The sequence below is a fragment of the Saimiri boliviensis genome, chromosome 1, assembly GCF_048565385.1.
Source record: "Saimiri boliviensis isolate mSaiBol1 chromosome 1, mSaiBol1.pri, whole genome shotgun sequence".
In the NCBI taxonomy this organism is placed as follows: Eukaryota; Metazoa; Chordata; class Mammalia; order Primates; family Cebidae; genus Saimiri; species Saimiri boliviensis.
In genome coordinates, this window is record NC_133449.1 from 84,080,095 (window position 1) to 84,104,142 (window position 24,048).

General features: G+C 40.2%; 2 protein-coding genes across 8 annotated transcripts in view; one reads left to right on the forward strand and one right to left on the reverse strand.

Moving 5' to 3' along the window:
* Window positions 1-5,408, reverse strand: part of ERLEC1 (endoplasmic reticulum lectin 1) — a 35,681-nt gene extending 30,273 nt beyond the window's left edge. For 2 of the 3 annotated variants that reach the window (XM_074400191.1, XM_039464007.2), the window contains exon 1: window positions 5,063-5,408. In XM_074400191.1, the coding sequence (XP_074256292.1) occupies window positions 5,063-5,224 (162 nt within the window). In that variant the 5' untranslated portion in view covers window positions 5,225-5,408. The remainder of the gene's footprint in view (window positions 1-5,062) is intronic. The other variant, XM_039464006.2, reaches the window with a different exon arrangement.
* Window positions 5,409-5,460: 52 nt separating this feature from the next.
* Window positions 5,461-24,048, forward strand: part of ASB3 (ankyrin repeat and SOCS box containing 3) — a 106,916-nt gene continuing 88,328 nt past the window's right edge. For 2 of the 5 annotated variants that reach the window (XM_074400178.1, XM_074400182.1), the window contains exons 1-2: window positions 5,603-5,621; window positions 16,964-17,039. In XM_074400178.1, the coding sequence (XP_074256279.1) occupies window positions 16,969-17,039 (71 nt within the window). In that variant the 5' untranslated portion in view covers window positions 5,603-5,621; window positions 16,964-16,968. Of the gene's footprint in view, window positions 5,622-16,963; window positions 17,040-24,048 lie in introns of all 5 variants that reach the window. The other 3 variants (XM_074400180.1, XM_039464000.2, XM_039463998.2) reach the window with 3 other exon arrangements.

Sequence of the window (24,048 nt, forward strand, 5' to 3'; positions counted from 1 at the left end):
TGTAGACTTGAATTATGGCCAAGGATATGTGTTTAAAAGGCCACTCTAAGTCAGATGTGCACCTGTAATCTCAGCTACTAAGGAGGCTGAGGCGGGAGAATTGCTTGAGTCCAGGGGTTTTAAGTCCAGCCTGGGCAACTTAGACCCCATCCCTCTTAAAAAAAAAAAAAAAAGCATTACAGATGATGAGGAAATCAAAGAGATTTGAAAGTAAAAGTTGTGAAGCTAAACTTACCATAAAGGATTTCTTAGAAACATTTATTCAATTGTGCCAACAATTTGCTGTAAGATACAACATTTGTAATTCCTTTCAAAATGGTCTCCAAAATGCTAACAATGTAAAAAGTAACTGCTTGTTTGGAACCACAGCAAAAAAGGGAAGACAATTCTTGATGCAACCAATTGTCTTTCATTAGTTTAGGAAAGGCTGCTTACCCAATAAAATAGACCAAATAGTAATCCTGCCTGAAAACTCTTTACTGAAACAGTGAGTCACTTATTGGGACCACAAGATGTATTTTTAAGCAACTTTTACTCTATTTTTTGGTAACAGGAATTACTGAGAAAAAGTTAACTTTTTGTAATTCTTCTAAAAATTTTGATCTACTAAAATCAGAAGGATTCTGATTTGTAAAACAGGTTCTTACTTTAAGAAAACAAAATATGCCTGTAATCCCAGCACTGTGGGAGGCCTAGGCGGGTGGATCACGAGGTCAAGACATCGAGACCATCCTGGTCAACATAGTGAAACCCCGTCTCTACTAAAAATACAAAAAGTTAGCTGGGCATGGTGGTGTGTGCCTGTAATCCCAGCTACTCAGGAGGCTGAGGCAGGAGACTTGCCTGAACCCAGGAGGCGGAGGTTGCGGTGAGCCGAGATCGCACCATTGCACTCCAGCCTGGGTAACAAGAGCGAAACTCCGTGTTAAAAAAAAAAAAAGAAAACAAAATATAATAAATTCTGAATGCACAGAATTACAGATAATATTAAAAAACTTATTTTATGTAACAAGGTATTTTCAGTGTAAGAGGTAATTAGTGATTTGACATAAAGTCAGATTTTATAAGTGATTTGACATAAAGTCAAATTTTAATATAATGAAACTAATTAGAGGTGCTGGGGCACTTTAAAAGTCAAGGAACTTAAAAAATATCTTGGCATGAGAGGAATTCCTAATGTTTGACACAGGTCTGGAGGAATTAAGATGGTTAGAGCATGAGAGATAGAACTTCTGGTAGAGGTTATAAAATACAGTTGATAGAACCTGTCAACGTATATGACATTCTATAAACCATGGAGTTGGTCAAAGAGTAGTGCTGGGGAAAATCTGTAAGTAAAATATATTCTATATTAACAACAGAAGTAGGCAGAAAATCAGACTGATTTGTGGTTTAATTTGGTGAAATCCATGAACTCTATGAAGTAATGAATAATTGAATTGAACATAACAACACAGAGACAATACTTCAGAAGGAAAATATATACACAAAAACAAAACTGAATGCTAAAAATCAATAAGCAAAGAATATCACAATTATTAACTAGTTAATGTAAACATTAAAAAAATCACAAATTTTTTGGCCAAGCAAGGTGGCTCATGCCTGTAATCCCAGCGCTTTGGGAGGGCGAGGCCAGAGGATGCTTGTGACCAGGAGTTTGACATCAGCATAAGCAACATAGGGACACTCCATCTCCACCAAAACACACTAACAACCCCCATTTTACAATTTTGGTGCTTATTGCTTTTTCTAAGCAAATTTGGAAGCAAGATTGTAAATGATTATATATTGTTTTGATATATCTGAATGAGAAGATGATTTAAAGCAGGTTATTTTAAAGCTTAAAAAAATTTAGACCTTCTAATCCAGTCTCTTCCAATTTCAGATGGTGGACAAAGGACCTTATACTGTTTCATATAGCTGCTTATTAGTTAAATACAAATGTCCAACCAGTGGCTGGGCACAGTGGTTCATGCTTGTAATCCCATCACTTTGGGAGGCCGAGATGGGCGGATCACTTGAGTTCAGGAGTTTGAGACCAGCCTAGCTGAAATGGTGAAACACCATCTCTACTAAAAATACAACAAATTAGCCGGGTATGGTGGCATACGCCTATAATCCCAGCTACTTGGGAGGCTGAGACACAAAAATCGCTTGACCCTGAGAGGCAGAAGTTGCAGTGAGCTGAGATTTTGCACCATTGCGCTCCAGCCTGGGTGACACAGTGAGACTCTGTTACAAACCAACCAACCAACAAACACACACAGATGTCCAATCAACTGGCCTATTAAAAAAAAAAATGGCAGTGTCAGGTGAAAAGGGCAGTAGCTTCTTTTTTTTTGAGAGAGAGACTTTCCCTGTCACCCAGGCTGGAGTGCGGTGGCGTGATCTCGGATCACTGCAACTTCTGCCTCCCAGGCTCAAGTGATTCTCCTGCCTCAGCCTCCAAAGTAGCTGTAACTACAGGCATGAGCCACCATGCCCAGATAATTTTTGTATTTTTAGTAGAGCTGGGGTTTCGACATGTTGCCTAGGATGGTCTCAAACTCCTGATCTGAAGGTATCCCACCAGCTCAGTCTCCCAAAACGTTGGGATTATAGGCATGAACCACAATACCCAGCCAATAGTTTCAGTTAAATGCATCAGCAAAGGGAAGCCTTAAGATTACAGAAGTATTTAAGAAAAAAAATCAGAAGACCAATGATAATGACTATTGTGGCTTATTTTTACGTGAGAGACATAGGCCTTTTGCCAATTCATAGAATAACATCTCTAGATTTTTCTCAAAATAACACAGACTTAAAGAAAAAAAGCCAGATGCAATGGTGAGCACCTGCAGTCCTCACTGCTCAGGAGGCTAAGGAAGGAGGATCACTTGAGCCCAGAATTTTGAGTCTGTAGTGAGCATGATCATATGGATAAATACCTACTGCACTCCAGTCTTTAAAAAAAGAATATTTTTTGAAACTAAATTGTCAGATATGTGAAAGGTTGATATAGCATATGCTAAGACTGAAAAAAAAAATGGAATGACAATTTGGTAGTGATCTCTAAAAATGCTAGTTTTAGTCGCTCACTTATAGGTCAGTAGGTTTTCAGGTCTGCCTATCAGCATGTTTTTTTAAATTAAAAAGAAACCCCACAGGTGCAAGAGTAAAAAATTTTAATAGGCTGGGTGCAGTGGCTCATGCCTGTAATCCCAGCACTTTGGGAGGCTGAAGAGGGCGATTCACAAGGTCAGGAGTTCAAGACCAGCCTGGCCAATATGGTGAAACCCCACCACTACTAAAAATACAAAAAAAATTAGCTGGGCATGGTGGCATATGCCTGCAATCTCAGCTACTTGGGAGGCTAAGGCAGGAGAATTGATTGAACCCGGGAGGCAGAGGTTGCAGCGAGCCTAGACTGCATCACTGCACTCCAGCCTGGGTGACAGAGTGAGACTCTACCTCAAAAAAAAAAAAAAAAGTTAATGACCTAATTCTTCAAACATTTGCCACGTTCACTCCAAGTGTGCTCTTTGTATACAACAACAGAAATTATTCTCATCCAAGCCTGCTGTTATATCTGATTTATAACAAAATTTTATATCGATATTTTAATATATCAATATTTCATGGCATTAATACAAAGAGAAATTTGACTCCCCGGAAAAATATTTACTTAGATAAATTCAGAAACCATTGTACAACCAGAATGGGAGAACAAGGGCTGGAGAAACAAAATAGGTGTGAAAAATAAGCCAAGAAACTAAATTTGGTTCACGCATGTAATCCCAGCACTTTGGGAGGCTGAGGCAGGAGGACTGCTTGAGCTCAGGAGTTCGAGATCAGCCTGGGCAACAAGTGAGCCCCTGCCTCAAGGAAGAAAAAAATTAGCTAGGAGTGGTGGGGTTTGCCTACAGTTCCAGCTACTAGGAGGCTGGGGCAGGCGGATCTTTTGAGCCCAGGAGGTTGAGGCTACAGTCAGTGGCAACAGTGCCACTGCACTTTAGGCTGGGTAACAGCCTAAGACCCTGTCTCAAAAAACAAACAAAAACAAAGAAACCCAAACCAAGCCTAAAACCCCCTAATATTTGCAAATAGAAAGTTATGTAGTAATAACATCCATTAACTTGATGCATCTTCTTTTGACATAGTCATCACTTACTGTTTCAATGAAATGATAATAAAACAATATAATAAAGTATCCCAAGTTGAATGCTTAAAAATAATTGGAATAAAAACTGAAAAAAAAATTGCTTTTTCTGGGCCTTCAATATGAAATAAATAAGTTAATTACTACACGGTTAAGAGTCATTAAGAGTACAATTTTTATAGGCCTGCAATAGGCACACGTGGACAGGAAGACTTTTCAGCAGTCCACTCCCCCAAAACTGAATTTGCATTTCCGTGAGGTTATAAATATGTTCTTCACTATAGAAAAACTCAACTTAAAAATTCATGTTCTAGGGACTCAAACAGCAGTCGTAATACATGAAAACTGCAAAGGATATTCTGCATAAAGGGTCGTTAACAACTCACAGGCCAAACAGCCCTCTCAAAAACAACTCTGAAAGGAAAAGGTTCCCTGGGTGCTGTGCGTTTGCATATGTCCATATGTGTATACAAAAGAGGGAGAACGAACACGAGAGAGGGAACTCGAGTCTGAAGTACTGTGATGTGGGCAGGGTGCTGCATAATACTGAAGGAAATAAGTCTGCTGGTGGAGAAAAATGCACAATTAATTTTCCAAAAGGAAGATGCGTAGGTGCACCTGACGTTATTCTACAAAAGATGCTTCTGCAGGGTGGGAGTGTTGGGAAGCATGGTCTAGTGAGACAGAATTAAAAAGGTGGAGAGCAGGTGATCGCTGGATCCCTAATGTTCAGCAAGGGGCACGCATCCACATAATGCGGGAACGAATGAATAAATGAACGCGGGGTAAAAGCAGCTTACGCTTGGGGAAGGTAAGAGTCTGCAGAGAAGGTCTTGGGGAGAAAAAGCAAAGAAAACAGAGGAAAGAGGCCGAACCCTCAGTGTCAGGAGAATGGGTGGCTTCAGGGTTCGTGAAAGCACTGACCAGAGAGAACTCGGTGCCGGGCCAGTTGACTCGGAAAGGGATGTCATCGCTGAGCGGAGGGAGCGCTCGGCCGCCGCCGGACGCTTCCAGGAGGCCGCAGAGGACCAGTAACACCGGCCCGCCAGGGACCAGACTCCGTACGCCGCCGCCTCCTTCCTCCATCCTCCGCCGCCGCTTTCTCCAGCCACCGCCACAATCTCCTCTGCTGGAGGAGGAGAGGAGGAGGAGGTGGAGGAGGAGGAGGAGGAGGCGGCGGGACTATAAAGCGCCCGGACAGCCTGGGCCCAACCGCCGCCACGTCTCCTTCCGGAGAGCCCGGCAACACCGTCTCCGCCCCCTTGAGCCCGTTGTCTCAGCTTCCGGGGCAGACGACAATCAACATCCGGGGGCCGCGGAGCCGTCTGCCTACGGGAGCCGGGACGTCGGCAGCGCCTCACTCCTTTCGGACCACGGCAGCGTGGCGGTGGGGATCGGAAGCGCTGGCCTTCTGGGACGCGGCACTAGGAGACCCGGCCTCGGATCAGCCTTTTCGGCGTAGAAGCGGCAGCACGGTAAGCCGGTGAGTCCCGGAGGCGGTGGCCGCTTCCTGAAACCCCTCGCGCTGTTTTCCGGTGGGTGGGCAGAGGTTTGGCCCGCACGGAGTGGTAGCGCGAAGACGGTGTGAGCCGTGCGGGTGCGGGTTTTTAGATGAGAAAATTCGCAGTAGCAGCGACACGTGAGAAGCGGCCGTGTTCCTGACTGCCCAGCCTCCTCGCTGCTTTTTTTTCTTCTTTTTCTCCTCATTTGGCATTTGTACATTCATCTTTCCCGCCTGAAGCTTCTCTCCACCTCTGCTGCTGTAGGCCGTGGGCATCTCGTTACTTAGCAGCTTCTGAGGAACGCAGGGCAGTTTGTTGAGCGACTGCAACTCTGTGTCGGGGGAAAGCTGGGGTGAGGAAGCCCGCCATCTCCCACCCGCGGAGTACTGCGTGCCTCGGAATTCGACATGGCGGGAGACTCTCCTGGAATGGGCGGCTAGAAATCACAACCCTACATTTCTACCCCAAGTGGGCCTCCTCCATCTCTAGAGTGAAGTGTTGGCATATTGTTTTATCCAGGAAGCCGATAGAGGTTCAGCGCCAGGTGAATGTGTGGTTATGAACTGTCACGTCTGACTGCATCCCAAAATTAGACCAAAAGTTTTGGTTCCCCACCCCCTCTTTAGAAAAAAAATGCCCTTGTCTGTTTTGATCTCCAATATGAGGGACATACAGTGTTGGCTTTAGAGCAATTACCATTCTCTTACTTCGAGGTGGGAAAAGCTGGAAAGTCTTGCTAGATCTGTTAAAAGACTGGTCGCCCCGCGCCGCCATTCCTCAGATTTGAACCAAGTCAAAAAGCAGGAGGAAGAGTCCCATTTTCCATCTTTAAAAATTTCTTTTTAAGATAAGGAATCCACAGTATCAAAGAAAATAACTTTGTTCAGAATCGTTTTTCCCTAATTGTATTCAGCATTTCCTATTAATGCTTAATGTGTGCCAGACCACTGGGAATTTTCTTCTTGTTTGTTTTGAGACAGAGACTCGCTCTGTCACCCAGGCTGGAGTGCAGAGGCATGATCTCTGCTCACTGCAACCTCCAACTCCCGAGTTCAAGGAATTCTTTTTTCTCAGCCTGACAAGTAGCTGGGATTACGGGTACGCACCGCCACACGCTAATTTCTGTAATTTTAGTAGAGGTAGGGTTTCTCCACATTAGCCAGGCTGGTCTCAAACACCTGACCTCGGGTGATCCCTCCGCCTCAGCCTGGGATTACAGGCCTGAGCCACTGTGCGTGGCCCCACTGGGATTGGCAAAATGGCAAATAAATGAGTTTCTGTCTTCAGTCTCTCAGTCTAGCCAGGGAGATTGTAGAAACAAATAACTGCAAACTATTGTGGTAGTAATAACAGTTAATCTTTTTTTTTTTTTTTTTTTTAGCATTTATTCTGTGCTAAGCATTCTAAGTACTAGGCTAAGTGCTAGTCCAAGTCATGAAGGAAAAGAGATATATTTGACTAAATAAGAATGTAAAGTTTTTGTGAGGTCCTGTTTTAGCAGTTAGGGCTATAGTGATTGAATCTGTGCTCAGTAGAACTGATGTTCAAGTAGGAGGGGCACTTACATAAGTAAAATAATTTCTGGTATTGGTAAGTGCTGCAAAGACACTAGGATTGTGTGAAAAAGAATACCTGTGGGATGTGTTGCTTTTGGTAGGTAGGTCAGAGGAGACTTCTGTGAGGAAGTGTCCCTTGAGCTGTGACTTGAATGATGAAAAGAAGGGAGCCACACACCAGGTAGAGGCCCTGAGTCAGGAATGAGCTTGATGGTGCTGGAGTGATAGAAAGAATGTCACTTGAGCTGTGATTTGAATGATGAAAAGAAGGGAGCCACACACCAGACAGAGGCCCTGAGTCAGGAATGAGCTTGATGGTGCTGGAGTGATAGAAAGAAGGCCAGTGTGGCTGGAGTGTAAGAGGAAAGTGGTAGAAGTAGTTTGAGAGGCAGAAGGAGGCCAGGGAGACACAGTTCTATAGGCAGGAGAGTGGACAGGACCTGATGTACATTTGTGAAGATCATCATGGCTGCTTTGTGGAAAATTGATTATTGCGCGTGTTGTGGGTTGAATTAATTGTATTCCCCAAAAGGATATGTTTAAGTCCTATCTCCCTGAATCTGTGACTGTAAACTTACTTGGTATAGGGTCTTTGCAAATACTATTCAAGTTAAGCTGAGGTCATACTGAATCAGAGGGATCCCTAATCCAATGACTGGTATCTTTATAAGAAGAGGGAAATTTGTATACAGACGGACACACAGGGAGGATGCCATGCCATGAAGGAGGAGGCAGACGTTGGAGGGATGTGTCTATAAACCAAATATTGCCGGTAATCACCACAAGCTAGGAAGAGGCAAGGAAGAATTCTTCCCTAGCGCTTTCAGAGAGAGCATGGCCCTGCTGACATCTTGATTTCCGACTTCCGGTTTCTAGAATTGAGAGAAATTTATGTTGAATAAGCTACTCTGTTTGTGGTGATTTGTTACAGCAGCCCCCAAGAAGGTAATAGAGGGTGAAAACCAAAATGTATGTAAGAAAAGTCTCAATCAATTTAGAAGTTTTTATTTTGTCAAGGTTAAGGACATGTCAGTGATACAGCCCGAGGAGGTGCTGACAACATGTGCCCAAAGTGGTCAGGCGATAGCTTGGGTTTTATACATTTTAAGGAGCCATAAGACATCAGTCAATACAGGTCTTATATGCTTTATTTATATATTGATTCTTAAACATTGAAAATCTATAAACTGCTGGGCATGGTGGCTCCTGCCTGTAATCCCAGCACTTATGGAGGCCAAGGTGGGTGGATTACCTGAAGTTGGGAGTTTGAGACCAGCCTGACCAGCATGGAGAAACTCTGTCTCTACAAAACATATAAAATTAGCTGAGCATGGTGATGCATGCCTGTAATCCCAGCTACTTGGGAGGCTGAGGCAGGAGAATTGCTTGAACTCTGGGAGGCAGAGGTTGCTGTGAGCTGAGATTATGCCATTGCACTCCAGCCTGGCAACAAGAGCAAAACTCTGTCTCAAAGAAAAAAAAAAAAGGCCAGGTGCTGTGGCTCACACCTGTAATCCTAGCACTTTGGGAAGCTGAGGTGGGTCGATCACCAGAGGTCAGGAGTTCAAGACCAGCCTGGCCATCATGGTGAAACCCCACCTTTAAAAAAAAAACAAAAAAAAAAAAAACAAAAAAAGAAAAGAAAACCCATAAACTACCATGCAAGCATCATATACTATAAAACCAGGAAGTGTGATTGACTCTGCAGTGAAAAAATGTAATTCTGCCTCTGCTAATGAAGATATCCTATTAGCTTCCTAATAATGGTACTATATTTGCTTAAATGAATTCATTTTGCTCCTGAAGCTATATTTCCAGCTCTCACACATGTAATTTAGACTAATTACATGCCTGTTTTCTGAGATTTTTTTGTGTCATCTCTGGGTTAGGTCTGCTGCTTTATGTATTCCATGCCCTCATTTGTAACAGATTTCTTCCTACCTTGTTGGGGTATAACTAATTTCAAGCAATTTTTTCAGAAAGGATTAAACAGTTGATTTCCACAGGCTTCATATGTCTGAATCCCTTTACCTTGCCTGCTTATTTAATTGATAACTTGCGCATAGACTTAGTCCACAATCATTTTGTTTTCCTCAAAACTTTGAAGACATGCTGTTGCTTTTTAGCGTCTAGTGTATCTGATGACAAGTCTAATGCCAGTCTCTTTTGCAGGTATCATACTATTTTCTCTGGAAGATTTTATTAGACTCTTTATCATTGGTTCTGTGATATTTTATGAGAGTATTTCTAGGTGGTGAGTCTTTTTTTCATTCATCCTTCTTGGCACTCTGAGTCCTGTTTTTCACTTCTGGGAAATTTTCTTCAATTATTTCTTTAATTATGTTCTTACATTTTCTCTGTTCTGTTCAGAATTTAGTTTCTTCCAAATACATTTAGATAGAGTCTTCGAAATACAGAGGAAAAGATAAAAAGAAAAAAATACATAATGTGAGGGATTAATCCAAGAGTTCCATTTCCTTTCAATTCTTTTCACTTTCTTTTTTCAGTGGTTGTGCGCTCTCTCTCTCTCTCTCTCTCTCTCTCTCTCTCTCTCCCTCCCTCTCTCTCTCTGTGTGTGTGTGTGTGTGTGTGTGTGTGTGTGTGTGTGTATTTTAATTATTTTATTTTATTTTTATTGCACTTTAGGTTCTGGGGTACATGTGCAAAACATGCAGAATTGTTGCATAGGTACATATACGGCAATGTGGTTTGCTGCTTCCATCCCCCCTTTCACCTATATCTGGCATTTCTCTGCCTGTTATACCTCCTCAGCCTCCCTACCCCCTGCTGTCCCTCCCCTATTCCCCGCCAACAGACCTCAGTGTGTGATGCTTCGCTCCCTATGTCCATGTGTTCTCATTGTTTAACACACGCCTATGAGTGAGAACATGCAGTGTTTGTTTTTCTGTTCTTGCGTCAGTTTGCTGAGATTGATGGTTTCCAGATTCATCCATGTCCCTAGAAAGGACACGAACTCATCGTTTTTGATGGCTGCATAGTATTCTGTGGTGTATAGGTGCCACATTTTCCTTGTCCAGTCTATCATGGATGGGCATTTTGGTTGGTTCCAGGTCTTTGCTATTGTAAATAGTGCCGCAATGAACATACGTGTACATGTGTCGTTATAATAGAATGATTTATAATCTTTTGTATATATACCATTAATGGGATTGCTGGGTCATGTGGAATTTCTATTTCTAGGTCCTTGAGGAATTGCCACACTGTCTTCCACAATGGTTGACCTAATTTGTACTCCCACCAGCAGTGTAAAAGTGTTTTTATTTCTCCACATCCTCTCCAGCATCTATTGTCTCCAGATTTCATAATGATCGCCATTCTAACTGGTGTGAGATGGTATCTCAATGTGGTTTTGATTTGCATTTCTCTAATGGCCAGGGATGATGAGCATTTTTTCATATGTTTGTTGGCCTCATAAATGTCTTCTTTTGAAAAGTATCTGTTCATGTGCTTTGCCCATTTTTGAATGGGTTTCTTTGTTTTTTGGTTTTTGGTTTTTTTCCCTAATAAATCTGTTTTAGTTCTTTGTAGATTCTGGATATTAACCCTTTGTCAGATAGGTAGATGGCAAAAATTTTTTCCTATTCTCTTGGTTGCCAGTTCATGCTAATGATTGTTTCTTTTGCTATACAGAAGCTCTGGAGTTTAATTAGATCCCATTTGTCTATTTTGGATTTTGTTGCCAATGCTTTTAGTGTTTTAGTCATGAAGTCCTTACCTATGCTTATGTCCTGAATGGTTTTGCCTAGGTTTTCTTCTAAGGTTTTTATGGTGTTAGACCTATGTTTGTCTTTAATTCATCTGGAGTTAATTTTAGTGTAAGGTGTCAGGAAGGGGTCCAGTTTCTGCTTTCTGCACATGGCTAGCCAGTTTTCCCAACACCATTTATTAAACAGGGAATTCTTTCCCATTGCTTGTTTTTGTCAGGTTTGTCAAAGATCAGATGGTTGTAGATGTGTGGTGTTGCCGCTGAGGCCTCTGTTCTGTTCCTTTGGTCTATTATCTCTGTTTTGGTACCAGTACCATGCTATTTTGATTACTGTAGCCTTGTAGTATAGTTTGAAGTCAGGTAGCGTGGTGCCTTCAGCCTTGTTCTTTTTGCTTAGAATTGCCTTGGCTATGTGGGCTCTCTTTTGGTTCCATATGAAGTTTAAGCTGGTTTTTTCTAGTTCTGTGAAGAGGTTCATAGGTAGCTTTATGGGGATAGCATTTAATCTATGAATTACTTTGGGCATTATGGCCGTTTTCACAATATCGATTCTTCCTAATCATGAGTATGGAATGTTTTTCCATCTGTTTGTGTCCTCTCTTATTTCACTGAGCAGTGGTTTGTAGTTCTCCTTGAAGAATTCCTTTACATCCTTTGTTAGTTGTATTCCTAGGTATTTTATCCTCTTTGTAGTAATTGTGAATGGTAGTTTGTTCTTGATTTGGCTTTCTTTAAGTCTGTTATTGGTGTATAAAAATGTTTGTGATTTCTGCACATCGATTTTGTATTCTGAGACTTTGCTGAAGTTGCTTATCACTTTCAGGAGATTTTGGGCTGAAACGATGGGGTCTTCTAAATATACAATCATGTTGTCTGCAAATAAAGACAATTTGACTTGCTCCTTCCCTAATTGAATACCCTTTATTTCTTTTTCTTGCCTGATTGCTTTTGCTAGAACTTCCAATACTATACTGAATAGGAGTGGTGAGAGAGGGCATCCTTGTCTAGTGCCAGATTTCAAAGGGAATGCTTCCAGTTTTTGCCCATTCATTATGATATTGGCCGTGGGTTTGTCGTAAATAGCTTTTATTGTTTTGAGATACGTTCCATCAATACCTAGTTTATTGAGGGTTTTTAGCATAAAGTGCTGTTGAATTTTTTCGAAGGCCTTTTCTGCATCAGTTGAGATAATCATGTGGTTTTTGTCTTTGGTTCTGTTTATGCGGTGGATGACGTTGATAGACTTAATGTGGAACCAGCCTTGCATCCCCGGGATGAAGCCTACTTGATCATGATGGATAAGATTTTTGATTTGCTGTTGCAGTCGATTGGCCAGTGTTTTATTGAAGATGTTTGCATCTGTGTTCATCATGGATATTGGCCTGAAGTTTTCTTTTTTTGTTGAGTCTCTGCTTGGTTTTGTTATCAGGATGATGTTGATCTCATAAAATGGTTTGGGAAGGATTCCCTCTTTTTGGATTGTTTGGAATAGTTTCAAGAGTGGTACCAACTCCTGTTTGTATGTCTGGTAGAATTTGGCTGTGAACCCATTTGGACCTGGGCTTTTTTTTGGTTGGTAGGCTATTAATTGCTGCCTAAACTTCAGCCCTTGGTATTGGTCTATCCAGGGTTTCAGCTTCTTCCTGGTTTAGGCTTGGGAGGGTGCAAGTGTCCAGGAATTTATCCATTTCTTGCGGGTTTACTGGTTTGTGTGCATAGAGTTGTTTGTAGTAATCTCTGATGGTAGTTTATATTTCTGTGGAATCAGTGGTGGTATCCCCTTTATGGTTTTTTATTGTATCTATTTGATTTTTCTCTCTTTTCTTTTTTATTAATTTGGCTAGTGGTCTATTTTGTTTATCTTTTCAAAAAACCAGTTTCTGGATTTATTGATTTTTTTGAAGGGTTTTTTGTGTGTCTGTCTTTCAGTTCTGCTCTTGATCGTAGTTATTTCTTGTCTTCTGCCAGCTTTTGAGGTTTTTTGATCTTGCTTCTCTAGTTCTTTCAATTTTGCTGATAGGATATCAATTTTCGATCTTGCCTTATTTCTCATGTGGGTGTTTATTGCTATAAATTTTCTTCTGGACAGTGCTTTAAATGTATCCCATAGATTCTGGTTCATTGTGTCTTCATTCTGATTGGTTTCGAAGAACATCTTTATTTCTGCCTTCATTTCATTGTTTATCCAGTCAACATTCAAGAGCCAATTGTTCAATTTCCATGAAGTTGTGCAGTTCCAAGTTAGTTTCTTAATCTTGAGTTCTAATTTAATTGCACTGTGGTTTGAGAGACTGTTATGATTTCCTTTCTTTTGCATTTGCTGAGGAGTTGTTTACTTCTAATTATGTGGTCAATTTTAGAGTAGGTATGATGTGGTGCTGAGAAGAATGTATATTCTGTGGATTTGTGGTGGAGAGTTCTGTATTAGGTTTGCTTGGTCTAGATCTGAATTCAAGTCCTAGATATCCTTGTTAATTTTCTGTCTCATTAATCTGTCTAATATTGACAGTGGAGTGTTAAAGTCTCCCACTATTATTGTGTGGGAGTCTAAGTCTCTTTGTAGGTCGTTAAGAACTTGCTATATGTACCTGGGTGCTCCTGTATTGGGTGCATATATATTTAGGATTGTTAGCTTCTCTTGTTGCATTGATCCTTTTATCATTATGTAATGCCCTTCTTTGTCTCTTTTGATCTTTGTTGATTTAAAGTCTATTTTATCAGAGACTAGGATTGCAACTCTTGCTTTTTTTTGCTCTCCATTTGCTTGGTAAATCTTCCTTTGTCCCTTTATTTTGAGCCTATGTGTGTCCTTGCATGTGAGATTGGTTTCCTGGATACAGCACACCAATGGCTTTTGGCTTTTTATCCATTTTGCCAGTCTGTGTCTTTTAATTGGGGCATTTAGCCCATTTACATTTAAGGTTAATATTGTTAGAAAAGAAAAAAAAAGGTTAATACTGTTATGTGTGAATTTGTTCCTGCCATTTTGATGCTAGCTGGTTGCTTTGCCCATTAGTTGATGCAGTTTCTTGTGTCGATGCTTTTTACCATTTGGTACGTTTCTGAAGTGGCTGGTACTGGTTGTTCCTTTCTATGTTTAGTGCTTCTTTCAGGAGCTCTTGTAAGGCAGACATGGTGGTGATGAAATCTCTGAGCAATTGCTGTTGATAAAGGATTTTATTTCTCCTTCGCTTATGAGGCTTAGTTTGGCTGGATGTGAAATTCTAGGTTGAAAGTTCTTTTCCTTAAGGATGTTGACTGTTGGCCCCCACTCTATTCTGGCTTGTAGAGTTTCTGTTGAGAGATCCACAGTGAGTCTGATGGGCTTCCTGTTGTGGGTAACCTGACCTTTCTCTCTGGGTACCCTTAGCATTTTTTCCTTAATTTCAACCCTGGTGAATCTCACAATTATGTGCCTCGGGGTTGCTCTTCTTGAGGATTGTCTCTGTGGTGTTTTCTGTATTTCCTGGGCTTGAATATTGGCCTTCCTTGCTAGGTTGGGGAAGTTCTCCTGGATAATATCCTGAACTATGTTTTTTCAGCTTAGATTCATTCTCACCGTCAGATTCAGGTACACCTATCAAATGTAGATTAGGTCTTTTCACATAGCCCCGTATTTCTTGGAGGCTTTGTTCATTTCTTTTCACTCATTTTTCTCTAATCTTGCCTTCTCATTTTATTTCATTGAGTTGATCTTCAATCTCTGATATCCTTTCTTCTGCTTGGTTGATTTGGCTATCGAAACTTGTATATGCTTTGTGGAGTTTTCGTGTTGTGTTTTTCAGCTCCATTAAGTCATTTATATTCTCCTCTGAGCTATTTATTTTCATTAGCATTTTGTCAAACCTTTTTTCAAGGTTCTTAGTTTCTTTGCATTGGGTTAGAACATGTTCTTTTAGCTCAGAAAGTTTGTTATTACCCACCTTCTGAAACCTGTTTCTGTCATCAGACTCATTCTCCATCCAGCTTTGTTCCTTTGCTGGTGATGAGTTTTGATCCCTTGGAGGAGGAGAGGCATTCTGGTTTTTGATGTTTTCATCCTATTTGCACTGGTTTCTTCCCATCTTAGTGGCTTTATCTACCTGTGGTCTTTGTGGTTGGTGACTTTTGGATGGGTTCTCTGAGTGGATATCCTCTTTGTTGATGATGAAATTATTTCTTTCTGTTTTTTAGTTTTCCTTCTAACAGTCAGGCCCCTCTGCTGTAGGACTGCTGGAGGTCCACTCCTGTTCCTGCTTGCCTGGGGATCACCTGTGGTGGCTGCAGAACAGTAAGGGTTGCTGCCAGTTTCTTCTTCTGTTACCTTCGTCCCAGAAGGATACCTGTCAGATGTCAGCCTGAGCTCTCCTTTATGAGGTGACTCTTTGGTTATACAGTGGTCAGGGAGCTGCTTGAAGAGACAGTCTGTCCCTTATAGGAGCTCAGGTGCTGAGCTGTGAACTCCATCCTGTTCAGAGCTGCTGGGCAGATACGTTTAAGTCTGTTGCAGCGGAACCCATCACTGCCTTTTTTTCCAGGTGCTCTGTCCTGGGAAGGTGAGGCTTTATTTATAAGTTCCCAACATGCTGCTGCCTTTTTTCAGAGCTGCCCTGTCCAGCAAGGAGGTCTCAGTCTGCCAGCAGAGGCATTGCGGAGCTGCCATGGGCTCTGCCCAGCTGCTGTGTGATCTTTCTTTTGTGTGTGTGTGTGTGTGTGTGTGTGTGTGTGTGTGTGTGTGTGTGTTGTTGTTGTTGTTGTTTTTTAGGACAGGGTTTCACCATGTTGGTCAGGCTGGTCTTGAACTCCCGACCTCAGGTGATCTGCCTGTCTTGGCCTCCAAAGTGCTTGGATTACAGGCGTGAGCCACCATGCCCGGCTGTCGTTTTGTTTATAGAGGTATAGTCAGCACTGTCTATGTAATGGCGGTCTGCCTCAGTAATGGCGACTGCCTTGGTAATGGTGGACTGCCTCGGTAATGGTGGACTGCCTCGGTAATGGCGGATGCCCTTCCCCCAACAGAGCTGGACCTTCCTGGGTCCAGTTGCAGTTGCTGCAAAACTCTCGATCCAGATTGTTTCAAATTGCTGGTCTTTGTGGGGGTGGGACCCCCGAGCCAGATCACCTGGCTCCCTGTTTCAGCCCCCTTTTTTTCAGTTGAGTGGGCGGCTCTGTCTCCCAGACGTTCCAGGTGCCAGCTGAAACGGCCACCCAGATTTGTGTGAGTTTTTGTGCGGAGACCCGCTGCGCTGGCTGAAACAGCCATGCTGGAAACTCATGGCACTTTTCAGCCCAGGAATCTCCTGGTCTGTGGACAGTAATAACTTGTTTGGAAATGCCGTGTTCACTCACCCTCTGCATTGTTCTTGCTGGGAACTGCACTCCAGAGCGGTTCCGATTTGGCCATCTTGGATCCAGTCCCTCCGGTTGTGCTTTTTTCCATAATTTCTAGTTACTGGTTTCTGATGAATGCATTGTTTTCATGACATGAATTTCTTTGAGGATAATGCTTATAATTATTAAATATTTTTCTCCCATTCCTGGAAATAACTCTACTTCTTTCAGGTCGGTTGTTTATTTTCATCCTTTTCTGTTGTGCTTTTCCTTAAAAAAAATTATTGAGCTGTGAGTGAGTAGGATATTATCTGTTAGGTCTCACTTTAGGGTCCTTGAGTGAAATGCAAGAAATGAGTTACCTCTTTCCTTCTCTCTTTCCACCCTTTACCCAAATAACAAATGTTTTGTTATGGAACATGAAGGTGTTCAAATGCTTTCCGAGTAGACTGTTAAATTAAAAACAGCAACAATAGCAAAATAGATGTGTTTGTAGCCAGAAACAAATACTGTTGCTGCCACATTTTTTGTGTGTAAAGAGCTATGGTAAAAAGTTTGGCTTACTGTTTCATGTAAATCTTACAATAATTCTGATTCTAGTCCTATATTCTTCCTCTGCTTCTCTGTCTAAGATTGATATCTCTCCAGGCTCATATATGTTTGTTCCGGACTGCAGTTTTCTCTGCACTGACCTAATCCTTAATATAATCCCATCTGCTTTCTCTTCCAGAATGAATGAATGCATTTCAGTGGGATTTTGTCAGGAAGCAAAGGAAAATGAATGTGCTTAGTTTGCCTTACATGGAGTGAGTAATTTACTGGTATTTGTTGCTTTTTTTTTGAGACAGGTCTCGCTTTGTCATCTAGGCTGTAGGAGTGCAGTTGCGTGATCACTGATCACTGTCACCTCAACCTCTGGGGTTAAAGCGATCCTCCCATCACATCAGCTTTCTGAGTAGCTGGGACTACAGGTGTGCACCACCATGCCTAACTAATTTTTTAATTTTTTTGAATTCTTGGCTTCCCGGAGTGTTGGGATTACAGGTGTGAGCCATGGCACCCAACCAGTATTTGTTGAATAAATCAATGCTGTTGAGAAAATTGGTCAAAGCATTCTGTTGTTTAAAAAGAATATTATAGCTGTAGGATATAGGTAATTAGGTCAATCTTTTAAATCCTATTTTAAAAAGTCCTATTTTGTTCTACTTTAGGAAAATATCTCAGTGGGGTTAAACCCTACCCATGGAGGTACAAAATGAGATAACTACCGTCTCCCCCCCCTTTTTTTTTTTTTGCAGGAGGAAGGAGACTGGATCTCAATTTGTTACTTAGGCTAGAGTGCAGTGGCGTGATCTTGGCTCATTGTAGCCTCAACCTCCTGGGCTAACATGACCCTCCCACCTCAGCCTCCTGAGTAGCTGGGGACTACAGGCATGTGCCACCACACTTGGCTTTTTTTTTTTTGTATTTTTTTTTTTTGTAAGAGACTGGGTTTTGCTATGTTGCCCAAGCTGGTCTTGAACTCCTGGGCTCAAGTGATTTGTTCTCTCAAGCCTCCCAAAGTGCTGGGATTACAGGTGTGAGCCACTGTGCCCAGCTGTTTTTTTGTGTGTATTTTTAAGTTATAGGCCTTAATTTCATTTTGTTCCTATTCAGTACTTAGCACAGTGCCTAGTGTGTTGTAAACATTCAATAATGGTACTGCATTTGTTTTACTTAAACTCTGCCTCTCATTTTCATCATGTTAGAAAATGAGGATTAAATGAGTTAATATATGTAAAGCACTTGGGATAATAATATCTAGCATATAGTAAGTGCTACATAAGTGTAACTATTATTCTCTGGCCCATGAACACCTTTTTGTTTTTTCTTTGAAGCTTTCTCTGATTCTGCCAGTTTAAATTAGTAACTTGCCTTTCTGTATTCTGCTTATATTTTATGTATTTGTTATTAGCTTTAGAGACAGAGTCCAGGCTGAAGTGCAGGGGCATGATGATAGCTCACTGCAGCCTTAAACTTCTGAAGAGATCCTTCTGCTTCAGTCTCCAGAGTAGCTAGGACTGCAGACATGTGCCACTATGCCCAACTAATTTTTACATTTTTGTAGCAATATGATCTCACTATATTGCCCAGGCTGATCTCAAACTACCGACTTCAAGTGATCCTCTTGCTGTGGCCCCCCAAATTGCTGAGATTACAGTCATGAGAACCATACCCATCCCTCTGCTTGTATTTTATATCACATCTTTTATGTTAAATAACATAGCTTTGTTTGTGTGTGTGTTTTTCCATCAAATATGATTCTTGATAGCTGGGACCTATCTTATTTATTTTGGTTGTCTCAGTACATTAGCCATTGCTTGTCACATATCATTAGTTCCATCATTTGAGCTAAGTCTTAAAGAATGAGAAGAGTGGTGTGATTGGAGCACAAGGGGCAGGGGAGTACATCAATGGGAAGTGCAATTTGACAAACAGTGATACCAGATTGATCAGATTGTAAGTAGCTGAATGCCAGATTAAAGGATTTGAATTCTTTTATATGCAGTGGGAAGGCATCTTTGATTACTGACCTTAGTTCTATATTTTAGGAAGGTAATTCTGAGTGCAGAGTAGAGCATGTATTAGAGGAAAAGAGACTGGAAACAAGAATATGTAAGAAACTGGCTCTTGTTGCATTATAAGGCTCTTTAGTTGAGAGTCTTTCAGCATGTAACCTTTTACTATCAGGTAACCTTTTAAGCCTTATCCGAAAATGGCTTCAGGGCTTCCTTGCTAACTTTGTTTTGACTTTGTTAAAATAAAAACTTCAGACAAAATGAACTTGTCAGAATTTGTGTGTTAAAGGATTCATGAATCGGGTGGCACCCAAAACTAGAAGAGGTTCAGGGAACTCTGTTTTAACAGTGTAAGCAGCAGACCTTTGCAGGCTGAATGTGGAAGCAAAGTAAAGAAATTACTTGATTGGGCTGGGCATGGTGGCTCACACCTGTAATCCTAGCACTTTGGGAGGCTGAGGTAGGCAGATCACTCGAGCTCAGGAGTTAAACACCAGCCTGGGCAACATGGTGAAACTCCATCTCTACAAAAAATACAAAAATTACCCAGGCATGTTGGCACATCCAGTAGTTCCAGCTACTTGGGAGGCTGAGGTAACAGGATTGCTTGAGCCTGGGAGGTTGAGGCTGCAGTGAGCTGTGATTGCACCACCACACTTCAGCCTGGGCAACCAACAGAGTGAGACCTTGTCTCAAAAAAAAAATTACTTGATTGGCATAGCTACTTGTTTGTCTTATTTGGGTAAAATCTGGCAGAAAGTTGCTCATTAGAGAATAGTTGTTGGTTTCTGATTGATGAAAATTAAGTTCTGACGTCCTGTGGATTGGGAGGAAATATTTGCAAGCCATATGTGTGATAAGGGGTTAAAATTTAGAATATAAAAAGAACTCTTAACTCTACAGAAAGAATACAAATAATCCAGTTAAAAAATGGGCAAGGAACCTGTATAGACATTTCTAAAAGAAGACATACAAGTGGCCAACAGATACATGAAAAAATACTTAACGTTACTAATCATCAGGAAATACAAATGAAAACCACAATGAGTTATTACGCCATATGTGTCAGCATGGAATGGCTATTATCAAACAAATGAAAGATAAGTGTTGGTGAGGATGTTGAGACAGGGAAACTTTTGTACACTGTTAATGACAATATAAATTAGTACAGCCATTGTGGAAAACAATGGAGGTTCCTCAAAAAACTAAAAATAGAATTACTATATGATCCAGCAATCCCACTTCTGAGTATTTACCTAAAAGATTGGAAATCCATATGTTGATAGCCAAGATATATAATCAATCTAAGTGTCCTTCGACAGATGAATGGATAAAGAAAAATGTGGTATACATACGCAGTGGATGTATTTCATTCAGCCTTAAAAATGAAAGAAACTTTGTCATTTGCAACAACATGGATGGACTGGAGAACATTAAGCTAAATGAGATAAGCCAGGTACAGACAGACAAACACCATATGAGCTTACTTATATATTTAATCTAAAACTGTTGAACTAAAAGAAGCAGAGAGTGTAACAGTGGTTACCAGGAGTAGGGGGAAGCCATGGGGGAATGGGGAGATGATAGTCAAAGGGGAGAAATTTTTTTCTTTGAGATATGTTGCACAGCATGGGGAATATAGTGACTGATAATGTATACTTTATACTTGCTAAGAGTAAATTTCAAAAGTTTTCACTACAAAAAACAAGTATTTGAGGTGATGAATATGTTAATTAGATTTAATTATTGCACATCTTATTCATAAATCATAACATCACTTTGTACCCCATAAATATATACATATAATTTGTCAATTTATAATTAAAAAATACAAAACAAAGATTAAGTTTTGTTTTACTGTTTACATTGGACTTCAGTTTGCTTATATAGGAACCCAGAGTGCTGTAACTATCTCAGCCTAATGGCATTCCAATGAAAGATTGCTTACACTTTTTAAATTTTTTTTTTAAGGCAAGAGTCTTGCTCTGTTGCCCAGCTCACTGGGCTGCAGTGAGCTCACAATCTCAGCTCACTGCAGCCTCCGCCTCCTGGGTTCAAGCAGTTCTCCTGCTTAGCCTCTTAAGCAGCTGGGACTATAGGTGCCCACCATCATGCCCGGCTAATTTTATATTTTTAGTTGAGATGGGGTTTCACCATATTGGTCAGGCTGGTCTCGAACTCTTTGACCTGAGGTGATCCACCCACCTTGGCCTTCCAAAGTTCTGGGATTACAGGCATGAGGCACAACACCTGGCCAAGAGTGCTTACACTTTTAAAGAAATTATATATATACATACATATATATATACACATATATATATATACATATATATATATAATTTTAGTAAAACAAAGGGTAAAATTTAATATTAAAAAAGGCACAAACACATTTTGTACATATTGTGAAAATACCATCTATTTCCTTTAAAAGCTTATAAACTGATATGAGTATCATAAACCTGTTTGTTTTTTTCCTGAACTGTTGTTCAACATTTAATGTATATTATTTGCAGGGAGGTAATGTGGGACCAGATTTTCTGGTTGGGAAAGGAGACGAGTACTGGTTTTAGTACACTAAGTTTCCATGCTTGTGTAGCACAACTGGAGGTGCCTTCATGTAACAGACATATGAAGAGGTTGAGAGAACAGGCTGGAGATTGGAAGCTATCCAAGTAAAAATGGTAATCGAAGCCTAGGATTGATTAGTTTGTGTATCTGATAAAGAATAGTTTAAGAATTATAATCGTAAACAATGAAATGTTTTTCTCTTTGACCTTAGTGACGTGGGATGCTTGATCACTAGTGTCTGATGCACCAGAGTAGCATGAAAATTGAAATCTTTGGGTTCAGTCAGGAAGTGGTCACTGGAGACTTGATACTATAATGACTGAGTGGTATGGTAGAGTAAAGTTGACTTGGAAAGGGATTAAGATGAGTTGATAAGGAAGTGAAGCACTATGTGGTTAAAAAGTTTCTGTGAAGAATAAGCAAGCTGGAAGAAAACAAGAAATTGTAGGATTAGAGGTGGGTTTTCCAGTTATAGTGTGTGTACATGTGTAGGCGAATCATTTATAAAGAGGACGCTGAGTACAATTAAGTAAAACAACCAAGAAAATGAAACTGAAATATAATATTTTGGAATAGTAAAATGAACCACAAGAATGAAAAGCCCCTGAAATCCAACAAGGCTAATTTTCATCATATAAATTTGACATACAGAAGAAGAATTTTAGTACTATAGTTGTCTTTGGAATAGTTAAAATTCTTCGACATAGTAGTTACAGGATTACAAAATCTTTGAGTCTCTAATATATGCCAACAGTGAATTCAAGGTTTTATTTTATTTTTTTTGAGACAGGGTCTTGCTCTGTTGCCCAGCCTGGAGTGCAGTGGTGTCGTCATGGCTCACTGCAGCCTCAAACTCCTGGATTCAGGCAATACTTCTGCCTCAGCCTCCTGAGAAGCTGGGCCTACAGGTGCATGCCACCACACCTGGCTAATTTTTAAGTTTTTTGTAGAGACAGGGTCCTGCTACATTTCCCTGGCTGGTCTCTAGCTCCTAGCCTGAAGTGATTGTCCCTTCATGGCATCCCAAAGTGCTATGATTACAGGTGTGAGCCACTACACTGGCCAAATTCACAGTTTTAGAAATCCGTAAAAATAGATTGCTAAGAGAAAAACAAAAACAAATAAAAAAATAGATTGTTAAAAGCTGAATAAATTAATACAGAATGTAGTCAGTGTTTGCTGAGAAAAGATAGGTGTAATAGGAACATTTGATAGTAATTTTTAATGTGATGTGATTAAAGGGAATTTTAAAGCACATTTGTCATCTGATTGGAAAGAATCTGATTGGAAAGAAAGAACGAGGGATGGTAAATGACAAATATGATGTTTACATTGATATTTACAACGACCCATGATGTAAGTATATGCACTTACTCATTGAGAGAGTATACTCCGAAGTTGTAATTTAAAAACAAAATGTATCTATGGAACAGAGAAATCTAATATAATGAAATGTATTAGATTTCTGAAAAATATTTGAAAAATATCTAATAGACCAAATACAGTTGTGGCATGATTGTAATCATTAGGAATCTTGAAGAGAAACTGAACCCATGATACTCTGAATATGTGATATAAAGTAATTTTAAATAATATTTATTGACTTTATCAGTCATTATGTAATGTTTTACCTATATTAAAAGTAAATAGGTACTTTCAAGATATATAATAATATACATTTCAGGCACTTGATTAGAAAATTAAAAATTTTCCCGTTTAAGATGAATGTATATCAATAGACAATGGTCAGACTTTTAAAATCAGTCACAGTGAAATGAGTCATGTTCATGCTTTTAAATATTCGGAGTTGACATCATCATAATCTTTGTTTCCCTAAATGATAACTTTATGTATGTAGATAGTGGCATCTAGATGCTTACAGTTCTTGGTAAATTGAAGAGTGAATGTATTATTTGGGAGTGGGGAAAAGTATTATAATAGTGGTCTGGAGTAGGAGTACAAAGACCAACTTTAAAAAATTTAATCTGAGATTTAAAAGAAAATTTTAGTTTCTTTTCTAAATGTAGGATTCACTGTTACCTTTTCTTGAATTCCTAAAACTGAATACCTACCTAATATTTCTACTGTGAGGAATGAGAATCTGAGTTTTGTGTTGTATGTAATTAGAGCAAGAGAGAAAATGTTTTGAAAGTGATATCTGAGGGCGTAAAAAGACTTGAGCTTTGCAGTGAAAACTTACTCTAAGTAATTTGGTACCACAGTTGTTTCTTTCTAGCTTGGAGGCTCCAAATCCCAGCTTCTGATACTAGAATTTAACTTTTCCATTTCAGTCAGTTTCTCCCCATCCTAATGAAAATGAATATCCCTTCCCTCGGCTGTCTGGAACACAATCTCCCTGTAAATGATGATGGTATACCACATGTATATTCACAAATCTTCTAGTTTAACTTCTAATGGTAAGCCTAGAAAGATGTATAAATGATGATCCCAAAGTAATCCCTCCCTCTTAGTATTCTGCAAGCTAGTTATTAAATGATAATCACTTTGGGTAATCACACACTTCTTTGGATGTTGTAAAATGAAAAACTAGGTCTCTGCATTGACTGACATGATTCTGAGCATGTCAGTCTTGGATAGGCTTGTTATATTTGTGGGAATATATACACATCTGTCAAAATTAACTCTAACATCTTTATGTAACCAGTTACATACTATTTCATTATACAAA